This window comes from Equus quagga, chromosome 11 (assembly GCF_021613505.1).
Source record: "Equus quagga isolate Etosha38 chromosome 11, UCLA_HA_Equagga_1.0, whole genome shotgun sequence".
Lineage (NCBI taxonomy): Eukaryota > Metazoa > Chordata > Mammalia > Perissodactyla > Equidae > Equus > Equus quagga.
This window is the reverse complement of record NC_060277.1, coordinates 110,650,153-110,664,563: the sequence shown is the minus strand read 5'-3', so window position 1 is coordinate 110,664,563 and position 14,411 is coordinate 110,650,153. Positions and strand designations below refer to the sequence as shown.

The 14,411-nt window shown below is 57.3% G+C and overlaps 1 protein-coding gene across 1 annotated transcript in view; it reads left to right on the top strand.

Annotated features, from left to right (window-relative positions):
• Nucleotides 1-14,411, top strand: part of QRICH2 (glutamine rich 2) — a 31,226-nt gene extending 16,815 nt beyond the window's left edge. Inside the window, exons 6-21 of the mRNA XM_046674487.1 lie at nt 46-1,821; nt 2,454-2,539; nt 3,060-3,157; nt 3,673-3,787; nt 6,628-6,882; nt 7,712-7,834; nt 7,946-8,020; nt 8,211-8,375; nt 8,497-8,618; nt 9,267-9,332; nt 9,611-9,712; nt 10,521-10,724; nt 11,047-11,194; nt 11,571-11,658; nt 12,400-12,528; nt 14,064-14,411. Of these exons, the coding sequence (XP_046530443.1) occupies nt 46-1,821; nt 2,454-2,539; nt 3,060-3,157; nt 3,673-3,787; nt 6,628-6,882; nt 7,712-7,834; nt 7,946-8,020; nt 8,211-8,375; nt 8,497-8,618; nt 9,267-9,332; nt 9,611-9,712; nt 10,521-10,724; nt 11,047-11,194; nt 11,571-11,658; nt 12,400-12,528; nt 14,064-14,266 (3,755 nt within the window). The 3' untranslated portion in view covers nt 14,267-14,411. The remainder of the gene's footprint in view (nt 1-45; nt 1,822-2,453; nt 2,540-3,059; nt 3,158-3,672; nt 3,788-6,627; nt 6,883-7,711; nt 7,835-7,945; nt 8,021-8,210; nt 8,376-8,496; nt 8,619-9,266; nt 9,333-9,610; nt 9,713-10,520; nt 10,725-11,046; nt 11,195-11,570; nt 11,659-12,399; nt 12,529-14,063) is intronic.

Genomic DNA, 14,411 nt, shown 5'->3' with positions numbered 1-14,411 from the left:
TGCAGCCTGGAATGGATCAGCAGGGTATGGTCCAACCTGGGGTAGGTCAGCCTGGTTTAGTGCAGCCTGGAATGGATCAGCGTGGTCTGGTCCAACCTGGAATGGATCAGTGGGGTTTGGTCCAACCTGGAATGGATCAGCATGGTTTGGTGCAGCCTGAGAAAGGTCAGCCTGATTTGCTGCAACCTGGTGCAGGTCAGCATGGTTTGGTCCAAACTGGAATGGAGCAGCGTGGCTTGGTACAACCAGGTGCAGGTCAGCCTGGCACAGATCAGGGTGGTTTGGTCCAACCAGCTACAGATCAGCCTGGTTTGGTCCAACCGGGCGCAGGTCAGCCTGGTTTGGCCCAGCCTGGGGCAGGTCAGCCTGGTTTGGCGCAGCCTGGCGCAGGTCAGGCTGGTTTGGCGCAGCCTGGCGCAGGTCAGGCTGGTTTGGCCCAGCCTGGCGCAGGTCAGCCTGGTTTGGCCCAGCCTGGCGCAGGTCAGCCTGGTTTGGCGCAGCGTGGCGCAGGCCAGGCTGGTTTGGCGCAGCCTGGCGCAGGCCAGCCTGGTTTGGCGCAGCCTGGCGCAGGCCAGGCTGGTTTGGCGCAGCCTGGCGCAGGTCAGGCTGGTTTGGCGCAGCCTGGCTCAGGTCAGCCTGGTTTGGCCCAGCCTGGCGCAGGTCAGCCTGGTTTGGCCCAGCCTGGCGCAGGTCAGCCTGGTTTGGCGCAGCCTGGCGCAGGTCAGCCTGGTTTGGCGCAGCCTGGCGCAGGTCAGCCTGGTTTGGTCCAACCTAGTGCACGTCACCTTGGTTTTGTGCAACCTGGAGTGGATCAGCGTGGTTTGGTACAGCCTGGCACAGATCCACGTGGCTTTTTAAAGCCTAGCATATATACGCCTGGCTTGGTTTCACCTGATATATATCCACCTGGTCCAGTACAGCCTGGTGCATATCTGCCTGGTTTGGTACAGCCTGGTGCCTATCCACGTGGTTTGGTCCCATCTGGTGTCTATCCTCATGGTTTGGTTCAGCCTGGTGCCTATCCTCATAGTTTGGTCCAGGCTGGTGCATATCCACATGGTTTTGTGCAGCCTGGATTAGATCAGCGTGGTTTGAGGCAACCTGGTACAGATCAACAAGGCTTGATACCACTAGGCACAGAGCTTCGTCGCTTTCCAACATTCCGTGCAGATTCTCGAAATTTTATATCACCACGCCCATATCAGCATAGTGTGGTACCTCCTGGCAGAACTCAACATGGCCAAGTGTCACCACTACCAGCCAATCAAGATTTGGCATTGCCAGGTATAGACCAAGAGGGTTTGGTACCACCAGAAACTTACCAGCATGGTGTAATGCATCCTGGCACAGACCAGCCTAGCCCAGCACCATTAAGCACAGGTGTGAGATCTGCACGCCCAGATCAACAGCATTTGGTATCTCCTGGCCCAGATCAACGTGACCATGCCTACTCCACCCCAGTCTCCCAGGGTGTAGATCGTTATGTCCAGGTAGATGCGGATCCAAATCAAACATATGCTTCAAACCAACTGGGAGTTTCTACCCAGACGACCCCTACCCAAGATGCCACCTTTTTCAGGAGGGAAACCTCCCTTAACTATCTCGACCAAGTCTCATCAGAAAAGATTGACGTGCAGAGTGAGAGACGTGAGTCACTGGATAAACTGGCTCCCAGCTTCCCTATGGCAGTGGAAACGTTTCGTCTGATGGGGGAGCTCATCGGCCTCTATGTAGAGCTAAAGGAGAACATGAAGGATCTGGATGAGCAGGAAGCTGGCCAAACTGACTTGGAGAAGATCCAGTACCTGCTCGCCCTGATGGGTGGGTGCTGCTTGCGCAGAGGAGGGGCCACTATCTTTGCTCTAAGTTGATTTCATCCTTTTCTCCGCCTGGCCTCAACTCCTGGCAGCTGGGCCTCTTCCTGAGTCCCTGAAAATAGCTTGTCCATTCTTAGGCATTCTGGGTCCTCCCGTCCCCTTCAGGGTCCAAAGGATACAATTAAATCCAGAGGAGCGAAGGAGCCTCAGGAGAGGAATGGGGCAGGTTCTTCTGCCTTTGTCAGACTCTCTGGATGCCTCAGGAAAAACGCTGGGGCAGGGAAAACAACAGAGTTGGCCAGTGGGCGGGAGAAAGAATGTTGAAGAATTAAACTTAACCTTTGCCCATTCACAACTCTAGGCCCAGAGAACAAGAGCGATTTTAGATTTAGGGAGAAATTGTGGGTCAGTGGTCCCAAAGCCGTGTGGGATATTAAACATGAGGTGGCTTTTTCATGGGCTAAGGACATTCATCTCTCCCTTCTTCCCGTCCCCTCTGCCCCAGTCACCAGGAAAAGCGGGATTAGTGCTGCGTCCTCTTGCTCGCTGGGGCGGCTTCACTGGGGGCTGGAAATGGGGATTGGGAGCCCACGGGGAATCTAACCCTTCTGACTGGAAGGCCTCCATTTTCCATAGTCAAAAAGACCATACCCCCTGACCTGCAGGAGCAGCTGAAGACTTTGAAGACCTTGACCAAAGAAATTCGGCAGGAAAAAGCAAAGGTGAGGAAGAGACCCGCCTCCTTGCCTTGGAGAGCCAGCCCTCCTTCAGTTGTGTTATCATGTTCCACAGTCCTTTCACTTACATTCTTCTCTCACTGGATCTTTTCAATCTTGTCAGACAGAAAATGTACCTCAGGTATCATGGTGTTCAATTCTTGGGTCTAAAACCCAACTCTGAAAGCTGTTAAGATTCAGCTGGGCCAATAAGGAGGCCTTTGCTCCTTTATGGCCTGTAGCTGTTTCCAGTAAAACCCACTGTTCCTGGGACAGCCTTGGAGTCAAGTTTGTGGGACTGTCTGGGGCCAGTGGTCATGGCAAGAGGCTACTGGGTCTTCATCGTTCTCTTCCTGCCGTCTGTCTGTACCATGGGAGGGATGGATGTCAGGAAGGGATCTTGTTTTTTGTCAGAGGGTTGGATTAGGATTCTGGAATAGGGGAGGGCCTTGCTCAGGCTGCAGAGGCATGTTCGGAAAACAGACAACTCAAGCGTGCCTGACCCCCTCTTCCATTGGGTTTGTAGCTGGACAAGATGCAAAAGGTCCTGGAGGGCGATGCGGAGCAAGAAATAGGAAAGGACATGAAAACTGGCCAGCTGACCATGCAGCTGGGCATCCTCAGGTAAAATGCCCTTGCCACGTGGAGCTTGTGTCCTGGCGTCGCTTATTCTCAGTCGAGAAGGTGATGGCAGCTTTGGTTCACTTGTGCTCTGAACTGACCACTGTCTTTCACCTGGATCATGCCTGCTCTTCAGGTTGCCCAAATCTAGTTCAAGTTGCTGGTAGAAGTTTCCCAGGTTCTTAAAACAGCTCAGTGCCAGGGCTTGGAAGAGCCAAAAAAAAAAAAAAAAGTTTCTTAGACTCTGTCCCCAACTGGAGGCTGGAGGAGAGCGCTTGCTAGAGCCCCTCAGAGGTCACTTTGCAGTGTTAGCTCTCACCTGCTAGAAGCCTCCCAGGCCAGGATGCTGGACACCCACCTCCGGGACAGGCCGGGCCTTCGACTCTCTAGACAGCCTGCTGGAGGCGGGAGAAAGAGCCTGGTCTGCAGCCTCCTCATCCCTCATGGCTGGGGTTCAACGCTGGTGGGCCCTGGCCCCTGGGCCGGCGGTGGGGCCAGGCCATCTCTTGTGCACGCAGAGTCACCGTGGCTGACATCGAGAAGGAGCTGGCTGAGCTGAGGGAGAGCCAAGAGCAGGGCAAGGTCAGCATGGAAAATTCAGTCTCCGAAGCGTCCTTTTACCTGCAGAATCAGGTGAGGATTCCACGCTCGTCAGCCGCAGGGACCAGAGCCCTTCTCAGAGTTGGCTGTTGACAGTGAGGGTCGCCGTGCCCTCCGGCCACCCCTCTGTGTGGGGGGGGCAGGGGGTGACTTATCGAGGGTTCAGCCCCTTCTGATCCAAAACCAGCTCTGAGGCTGCAGGTACACGGTCAGGTGTGTCCCCTCTGGCAGGGAAGGGCACCCCTTTCAGGCCAGTCTAGCAGCCTTGAAATCTTTTTCTCTATCTTTTTTAATTATATAATTCACATATCATGAAACTCCTCCTTTTAAAGAGAACTAGGTAGTTCTTAGTACATTTACACAGTTGTGCAGCCACGACCATGATCTAATTCCAAAACATTTCATCACCCTGAAAAGGAAGCCTGTACCTATTAGCAGTCACTCCCCATCCCTCCAACCCACTAGCCTCTGGCAGCGGCCAATCTACCTTCTGTCTCTCAGGATTCACCTAATCTGGACATTTCACGTATGTGGAATCATACAACACGTGGCCTTTCGTATCTGGCTTCTTTCACTTTAGCACAATGTTTTCAAGGTTCATCCATATTGTAGCATGCACTTCATTCCTTGTTATGGCTGAATGATGTTCCATTTTGTGGCTAGACAGCAGTTTATTTATCCATTCCTCGGTTGAAGGACATTCGGGTTGTCTCTATCTTTTGTATAATATGAATAATGCTGTTATGCACATTCATGTACTGGTTTTCGTGTAGACATACGTTTCCATTTCTCTTGGTTATATGCCTCTGAGTGGAATTGCTGGGTCACATGGTAACTCTGTTTAACCGTTTGAGGATCTGCCAAACTGTTTTCCAAGTGGCTGCACCCTTTACGTCCCCACTGGTAATGTACAAGGGTTTCGATTTCTCCACATCCTTACCAACACTTATTTTCCTTTTTTGTTTTTTAATTATAGCCGTCCTAATGGGTGTGAAGTGGCATCTCATTACAGTTTTGGTTTGCATTCCCTAATGATTAATGATGTTGAACGTTTTATCATGTGATTATTGGCCATTTGTATATCTTTGGAATTTGATGTCTATTCAAATCCTTTGTCCACTTTAAAATTGGGTTATTTGTCTTTTTATTGTTGAGTTGTAAGAGTTCCTTAATATTCTGCATACTAGACGGTTAGCTGATATATGATTTGCAAATATTTTCTCCCATTCTGCGGGTTGTCTTTCCACTCCCTTGTGAGTAGAAGTGCCCGCCTTTAAATCTTAAGTAATGCTTTCCTTGGTCACCCCAGAATGTTCTCAGTAAGGAGTGTCTGGACCAGGAGTGGCCCTCTGAGTGCTCGTAGAAGAAACAGATAGGAAAAGCCACTGAGTGCAGGGGGCTCATGTCAACAGCCCTTTTGTGCTAGAGGCCCCATTCTGGGCCGGCTCCCAAGTTTGCCAGAATAGTGGTGTGTACCATTTCATGACCCCAGATCTGACTGTCCCGTGTGGGGCTTGAGGAGCAGCAGAGTGCGTGAGAGTCACCTGTCATTCCAAAGCTCAGGTCTGACCTTAGCAACCGCCAGGGCTTCCCCAGGGCCACACTTCAGAGAGGAGCAGCCCCCTGCTGGGCACACCCGGCCTCCTGTCGCAGCCTCTTCGGGGCACCGCCTTCCACACTCCCCTCCCACCACCGCGGCCTCCTGCCTTTCTCTTCACACACCGCTGCTTTCTCCTGCTGCTTTTCTTCCTGGAATGTCCTTCTCAACCTTGTCTACCCGGAGGGCTGCCACTTATTCGTGACTCCACTGAGATGCCAATATTTGGGGAGGTGACTTCCTCTCTTCTAGAGAGAACTCACCTGCCCTCTTTATCCCGGGGGCCCTTGGACATGCTCTCTCGGCCTCTTCAGAAGCGTGTCAGCTCTCCTGGTTAGAAGCAGCACAGTCTCGTGAGAGCAGGCAGAAGGGAGCTGGGTTGAGAGTACGTACATGTACAGGGGCCTGGAAAAAGCCAGGCCGAGGAGGCAGTCTGGTCCGGGCCACTCCCTGTCTGTCTTTTTGTGTCTGTTTTTGTGTGTATCTGTGCCTCTGTGTCCATTTCTTTATCTGTCTCTCTGAAATACCCCCCACATCTCTCTTCCAGTCTACTCTCAAACAGCTGTCTTGCCTCTCACACATGGTCCAAATGGCTGCCCCAGGCCCTGCAGAGTCACACACTTCTAAGAGAGGGGGTTAGGTTGGCCAACCCCCTTTCTGAGCCAGGCGACACGTCACAGGGCTTTGGCCAGTCTAGGGACTGTTGCCCTTGAACCAGGTGCCTACCCAGGACCAATCATTTTGGTGACAAACTGGGACCATGGGGTACAGAAAAGAGCAGGAGGGCCATTGGGAGGAGCTGGTCTGGCCCAGACCACGAGAGGCCTCATAGTGGCAGCAGCTCCTGTTACATTCTTTTATTGTTGCTTACGTGCTGCATGGGGACAGAGCGTGCGTGAGTGTGCACGAGTCACATCCCCAGGCCCTGGAGCAGTGTCTGCAGACTGACTAACGGACATCACCACTCGAGGACTGACTGGAGGGGATATGTTCTCGCAGTGCGCCATTGGGCGGGCTGCAGAAAGGTCCAGAAGGCTCCCTCCTGCAAGGGCTTCATTCAGCATTAGTGCTACACTCCCTGAGAACTCTGTTTGCTATTTAACAGGCGGATGAGCGCCTCCCACGTGCCACACACTCTGCGGGGCACGGAGGGTGCGGCGACTGCTCAGGTCGTGGCAGGTGAGGGGCAGGAAGCAGCTGCTAGCAGTGACAGCGTGGGCGGAACATGGCCGTGCCTCGCTCACTGCTCTGCGCCTGCCTTCTCTCCTGCACCCAGTTAGACAAGCTCAGGACAATCATCGAGAGCATGCTGACCTCGTCTTCCACGCTGCTGTCCATGAGCATGGCGCCTCACAAGACCCTGACAACCTTGGCACCGGGCCAGATTGACCCTGAGGCCACCTGCCCAGCCTGCAGCCTGGACCTGAGCCATCAGGTCAGCACGCTGGTGCGGCGCTACGAGCAGCTCCAGGACATGGTCAACAATCTGACTACCACCCGGCCGTCCAAGAAAACCAAGCTCCAGAGCCAGGTGATTCCGCTGGCTTCCCCCTGGTGCAGCTGCCTGTGCCCCACAGGGGGAGCCACAGCCCGGAGGCCCACGGAGCGGCGAGGGGCTGAAAGAGCTCCCCACCGAAAAAGTGCTTGGACCTAAGGGCCAGTTTTCCATGGTGGAGCCCTTTAGTGGTCCCACAAAAGTCCCTGGTCCTTGCATAGGGTCACAGCAAAGGCAGCAGCAGAGCTAACTTTGGGCACAAGGGACCATGGGGAAGAGCTGGCTCCATGGAGTGGGACTGCACAGCTGGCTGAAGGGTGGAGCAGTGCCATTCACGTGCCTCAAGGACACTGGTGTAGCTTTAGGGTTCACTGACCCCCCTACACCAGTCTTCCGGACGCCCCTTCCCGATTCCCCTCCAAAGAGCAGGCTTGCTGGTGGGGGCAGGGAGAGCCACAAGTCCCCGAGTCCTGCCTCTTGGACTCTGGAATTCAGATTTAGTCAAAGGCAGGTGAGGAGATTCTAGGCCACACCCCATCTCTCAGGGGCCACAGGGCAGCTCGCCACTCCAGAGCCTGATGACCTCTACTGATCACCCCCACCGGCCGACCATTGTCCCTCAAGGCTAGCCCCTGGGGAGGTGGGGGACTGAAGCTTGTGTCCCTTGAGTGGACACGTGGAAAGGGTAGTGAGTCTCCCCACTGTTGGCGGGAAGTTGTGGAGCCAACTGAGGAGAGCCAGAATGGGGTCTGAGGTTGGCCTATCTGCGGGGTGATATTTGAAGGGCCAACTTCTCAGAGGCAGCAGTCCCGCTGGGGGGTGCCCCAGCAGCCTCAGGAGCCTGCCTTTGTCCCTCCTGCCGCAGGATGAAGAGCTGCTGGGCCATGTCCAGCGTGCCATCCTGCAGGTGCAGGGCGACTGCGAGAAGCTCAACATCACCACCAGCAACCTCATCGAGGACCATCGGCAGAAGCAGAAGGACATCGATGTGAGCAGCCCGCAGGGTGGTGGGGGCGAAGGCGAGGCTGCCCCCCACCCCCGCCGCCCACCCCAGCCCTTCAGTTCCTTGCTCCTTATTCTCTGCTCCCCCGGCTCCCAGGTGTTGTACCAGGGTCTAGAGAAACTCGAGAAGGAAAAGGCTAACAGGGAAAACCTGGAGATGGAGATTGACACAGTAAGGGCCGGGCCCAGAGGAACCACCTGTGTCCCAGGAGGTCTCACTGGGCATTCTTCAAAAGGCCAGGAGTGGAGGGGAGCCCATGGGGGGAATATGGGCTCAGTGACAGGGGTTCACACCTCAGGGGAGTGGGGCCCCTCTCTGTCCCTCTCCCATCTGGAAGGCCCCCTCCTCTCTCTCCGGGCAGAAAGCCGACAAGAGTGCCCTGGCGGCCAAAGTGAGCCGTGTCCAGTTTGACGCCACCACAGAGCAGCTGAACCACATGATGCAGGAGCTGGTGGCCAAGATGAGTGGGCAGGAGCAGGACTGGCAGAAGATGCTGGACAAGCTCCTGCTAGAGATGGACACCAAGGTGGGGGCAGAAGGAGCTCCAAGGCCCCCTGGATTGGGACAATGCCACCTTCCCTGGGTGCTGCAGGGACCCTCACCTGCTTAGTCAGAGCTCAGCTGACTTCTGCCACCCCCACCTGCAGCTGGACCGCCTGGAGCTGGATCCAGTGAAGCAGTTGCTGGAGGATCGGTGGAAATCCTTGCGACAGCAGCTCAAAGAGCGCTCCCCACTCTACCAGGCAGATGAGGCAGCCGCCATGCGGAGGTAAGGCCCAAAAGACAGCGGGGGAGGTTGGCATGCTCTGCAGGGGGAGGGCAGGTCGGGGACTGGGGGCTCCCCAGATGAACAGCTCCTGCCAGCACACAGCGTGCTCCGGGGGAACGGCTGATCCTGCCCAGGCCTGTCCCACAGTTGGAGTGACAGAATTTTAGAGCTTGAAAAGCTCTTCTAGCTCAGGCCGGTTCATATCACAGCAGAGAAAGGGAGGGGAGGGAGTGTAAGGCTCTCCAGGCATGGGTGTGCTACGTGCTCAGCCATTGGGACAGGGAGAGGGGCTACATGGGGACCTGGCCTGTGGCAGGGCAGAATCCTGGGATTTCCATTATTGGCCACCAGAGGGCCCCCGAGCTTTACACAGGGCACCCCTCAGGGGCCCTTTGGAACCCTGCTGGCTTTGGGTTAGGATAGGTGGGTGCTGGATGAGTGCAGGAACGGGCATGTCTAGAAGCTGGTGTGCTCCTGGGGAGCAGGGCCGGTTCTGCCTCCGGAGGTCTGGGGCCTGCCACCCTAGTGAGCTGAGCTTGGAGCCTGCCTGGCCTGCAGCGGGCCAAGACCTCCTGAGTTCTCCACCTCTCCCATCCTGGGCCCTGTGGGCAGGGCACTTACCCTCCGTGTGTATCCCATTCCTCACAGGCAGCTCTTGGCACATTTCCACTGCCTCTCATGTGACCGTCCCTTGGAGACACCTGTGACTGGGCAGTGAGTACCCACACCAGGTCGACCCCAGCTGGTGGCCGTAGTGGGGGTGGGCACGGCAGGGCTGTGTCTCTTCCATTCCCTACCTGCCTCCAACTCTCGTCCTTTCCTTCTCGCCCATCATGGGTCCATTCCTGTACACCTGGACTGCTTCCTACCCTTGGGCTGTCCCTGCAGCCCTGGGTGGGAAGTCTCCTCAGGCAGGTGGAATGTGGGGAGTGGGCGGTGGATCTGCACGGCGGGATTCCTCACACTCTGACCCTTCCCTTCCCTCTGCCCAGAATCATCCCTGTGACTCCTGTGGGCCCAGGCCTGCCCGGGCACCGTTCCATCCGCCCCTACACCGTCTTTGAACTGGAGCAGGTCCGGCAGCAGAGCCGCAAGTACGGACAGCGGAGTCCCGCACGGCTTTGCAGGGGAGGCAGCGGCAGACTGGAGGGCGAGGGGAGGGCTCCTCCTCCCGGTGGGACAGGCAGGGCACTAGAGCGATTTCTGAGTAGCCCCAGCCCTTCCCAGGGCATGAGCGTCGGAGCAGGAAGAGTGAAGCCCTAGGAATCACCTGCCTCTCGGTCCCTGTTGGGAGCGGGGTGGGACGTTGCCAAGGGTGCCGCTTCCCTCTGAGGGTACCTCTTCACCACCTCACACCCCCCCAGATGCTTCCGCGCTCTCAGGAACCCCGGCTGGGAGGAAGGGAGCGGTCTGACATCACTCAGCGAGAGGCTTGGCTCAGTGAATGCGGGGGGATAAATGCGGGGGGGGCGGCATGTTTCACACTCCCTCGGCTCCTGCCCTCCTCCCTGCAGCCTTTCCACCTCCTAAGGATGGGGCTTCAGCGGAAAGGATGGTTTTCAAAGTGCTCTCTGGAGGCCTAGCGGTTCCAGGTGTGCGGGGCCAGGTGTGCGGGGCCAGGGAGAGGCCAGGCCGACTTCAGCCCTGGCGCCCGCAGCGGTAGCTAGAGGCGCTCGGCTTCTCTCCATCTGGCTCTCTCGCGCTTCTTTCCCGTCTCAGGAAACCTTCCCCGGCGAGTCTGGCCATGGGCCCTGGGGTACTGTGAAAAGGGCTCCTGCCCACACAGGGTCCTGCTTAAAAGGGGGTAGATAAAGGGGTGGAGTGGGCCGGGGTTTCGTCTGAGCTAGGGCTCGGGCGGTGCGGCTGCCTCACCCCTCACCCCGCCTCTGCCCGCGCCCGCAGCCTGAAGCTGGGCAGCGCTCCCTTCCCTCGGAGCGACCTGGCGCAGATGGAGCGGAGTGTGGGGCGCCTGCGCACCATGCACTCCAAGATGCTGATGGACATCGAGAAGGTGCAGATCCACTTTGGAGGCTCGGTCAAGGCCAGCAGCCAGATGATCCGCGAGCTGCTGCAGGCCCAGTGCCTCAGGTCCTCCTGCTACAAACGGTAGGACGGCACAGACCGGGCCCTGGCCATGGGGCTCGGCTCTGCCCCCCACGGCCTTGCGAAGGCCTCACCGCATGCTGGGGAAAGCCCTGACAGAGGGGGAGTGCCTGTGTCAATGTGAACGTATATACGTGAGTGAGTGTGAGAGAGAGTGGTCTCAGGATGCCCCGCGCAAGGTTGCTCCGCCTACTCACCTGCCCGTCCCTCGGCCTCCCTTGCTCCTGGCTCACAGCAACCCCTGAAAAGAGCTGCCTCTGGCCGGCCCCCACCACAGGTGGGTCCCAGGTCACTGCTCCCAGTAACTCCGCTGTCTTCATCACAGGGTACACGATCCGGCCGATTACACCTACTCGACGGTGCCTCGGCGCTGCGGGGGCAGCCACACCCGCACCTACCCCTACCGCCGAAACCGCCTGCAGCACCTGGCCCAGGGCCTGTACCCCACCGACGAGATCCAGATTGCCATGAAGGTCGGGGGCGCTGCCTGGGGGGACAGGGGAGAGGGCCCTGAGATGACCCCAGAGTCTCAAGTCATTCTGGAAAAAACACCAGAAGCAGCCTCATCTGGCCCTCTGCCTTGAGGTGGTTTCTTAGAGCTAGTTAAAGCCTCAGGTTCTTATCCTTTGCCCAGAGGAAGAATGCTATCCTGGCCACCCACCCACCTGGCCCTCCCACCTCCCCCTCCAGCCCTCCCTTCACCCCGCTGCTCCTGGGAGGGTTCTGAGCATCATTTGGTATTGGGAGTCAGGAGAGGATGGCACTCTGTGCCCCAGGCCCTCATGGAGGCAGGACTGGAGGGCAAGCTCTGAGTGCCACATGGTGATGGATACTGGCCCACCTCCACAGCATAAAGAGGTGGATATCTTGGGCCTGGATGGACATATTTACAAGGGACGGATGGATACCAGGCTACCGAGCATCCTGAGCAAAGACAGTGAGTGTCCAAGCACCCTAGAGGCTCCTCAGGCTCCTTGCTTGGGTCCCACAGGCTCCATCCAGCTCCCAGAAAGTTAGGCACTTCTTGGGACCACCAGCCCCTGGCTGCCTTCCCCTTCTCCCCTCCCTGACTCCACATATTCAGGTCTCCAAAAGCCCCAGGTCAATGTTTGCAGGCAGGACAGCCGTCCAGTCTCAGCCGATTAGCCAGGATGTCCTGGCCGCGTCTCTTGCCAACCTTCCCCCTCATGCGGCTTCTCCTGGCTTTCCTGCCTCAGCCTCTGTTCCTAGCATCACCACAGCCAACTCCTACACTTTCAAAACTCAGAATGCCCTCTCCTGAGCCCCCACCACTCAGTGAATCCCTCGTTCCCTGGAAGGCCCACTGTCAGTTAGCCATTCCTGCAGTGTGCTGCCTGTCACTTCCCACGGCGTCACCGCCCTGTACGCACCTCTCCAGCTGCCTTCCCTCCCAAAGTGTAAACCTGGGTCAGAACTCAGCCAGCACGTGGCACAGGGCCGATGTGTGTAGGTCGTCAGAGGAATCTGAGTGGGTGGGTGGGTTGTCGGACAGACATGAATGAATGAAGTGTAAGGGCACATCCACGAATTCAGCCTGAGAAGGACCCCAGCTGGCTGTGGCCAGCAGCCCTGCGGCCTTCTCCCCATCCCCATGTGTCCCCATGGAGCTCTCGCTCAGTGTCTCACAACTGACCCCTCCCTCACTGTGCCCTGTCAGCCTCAGGGGTCACAAAGCAGAAGGCCAAGCAGCCCCGGCCCCACGTGCACCGGCAGCAGTCCCTCGGTGACAATGGCCAGCTGCCCTCGCGGCCTCAGAGCGCTCAGATGCTGGCGGGCAACAACTCAGGTAGCGTCCCTCTGGTCGGAGCATCCCTCTGGGCGGCCTGGGCACTGCCCCGGCCTCCCCTCCCTGCCCCAGCCCCTTCCCAACCACAGCTGGTACACGCCTTTATTTCCCTGGAGAGAGGAAGGGCCTGGGGGCCGACGGAAGGGAGGAGGGGGAAGAGAGAAAATCCGCCCTTAATGAGTTCTTGCTGTGCCGGGTCTGTGGGGTAGGCACTACTGTCCCCATCTCTCCGAAGAGGAAATGGGGGCAGGGTGGCAGCCCAAGCTCTGGCTCCAGCCCCAGTCCTTCGCCAGATCCCAGGCCTGACTCTCCCGGAGTCAGTACGCACGGGCTCTCATGGCAGCTGCTGGGCACAGGGCCGGACACGACCTCTAGAGCCCCTCAGCCTAACCCTGCATCCTCACCTCCAGGCCTGGAGGGTCCCTAGAGTCTCTGCTCTCCTCTGAGGGCTTAAATCCTGCCTGAAAAGTCAAGGGGCTAAGGGCCCGTTAGAGTTTGGTCACACGTGGGGGCCAGAGAGGGACTCTAGTCTGGAGCCAGGAGGCCAGATCACTTTCAAGTGACTCCAAGCAAGTCTGCCTGCTCTGCAGACCTGTTTCCTCTTCTGTCAGTATAGGGGAGCAGGGTTAGTGCCGCCAGAGTCAGGGCCCCCCAGGAGGATCGAATGAAAGGTGCTTCCTATAAAAAGTTCTGTACCCACAACACTTTGCAGACACTTGCAGGAGGTCCGAGGACCCCACGCCCCCCGGTTAAGAGCCCAAGCCCTACTAGATGCCCTTTACTATCCCTTCCAGTTCCACGTTCAGTGAGTGCCTGGAGGAAGTAGAAACAGAGTGAGTGATAGTGGCCATCATGGCACCTCGCCTTTATTGAGGGCTCCTCACTGGCTAGACCCTGTTGAGGAGCTTTACACATATGAACCAGTTTTAATCCTCACACCAACATTAAGAGGTAGGGACCATTGTTAGCCTCACTTACAGCTGAGAAAACTGAGGCACAGAGAGGTTAAGGTACTTGCCCAAGGTCACACAGCTAGGAAGCAGCAAAGCTGGAATTCAAACGCAAGTTGTCTGGCCCCAGAGCCAATATGTGACCCTGGCTCCCAGAATTATTTTCTTGGGGGTACTTAGCTTCCTTCTCCTTGGCACATCACTGTCTACTCCAAGGGCACTTAAAATGTTATGGGAGCGGGAGAGAGAGGGAGAGTAGTCTTAGGAAAAATTCCTGCACCTATTTGTGTGAATATTGCCTAAATAGTCCCTGTATTAACAGAGGGAACATTACCAAAGAGGCAGGCTCTTGGCCCTGACAGAGGGCTTGTTTATTTTTAACTCAAAGGAGCTTTGCTTAGGAGCGTGTGTGAGGGCTTGCCCTGCACACCCCAGCCTTGGAGCCGGCCCCTCTCTGGCATCTGGCTGCGGCTCAGCCTGGCTAGTGGAGCTGCCCCCACTTCCCTGGGCTTTGGGCAAGCTGGGGGAGCTGCTAGTGGGCATGGGGAGGGAGACAGAGTGATCCCGGTCCCTGCTGCCCCACAGCTCCTTCTCGTCAATGGAAAGACAGACCCGTCTCCTCCGAGGGACGCCTCTCCCAGCCGAATATGGCCCACCCACCCAGCCCCAGCGAGATGGCAAACGTACCGGCAGGGATGGAGATACCCATGGACGTGCCTCCTGGGGAGGGGCTCGAGGAGCCCACCCGGGGGCCACGGTCCACCTCTGCTCACAGAGCAGAGCAATAAATAAATATTTAGGAAGAAGCTTGGGCAGCGAGGCTCTCTGGTCCTGGCTGGGGAAGATGGAGTGAGAGGGAGGGGCCTGCTGCAGGCCGGGCTCCTCCAGACGACCCGGGGGCCGGGTGGCAGACCTTCTCTAGGAGAGCGGGTC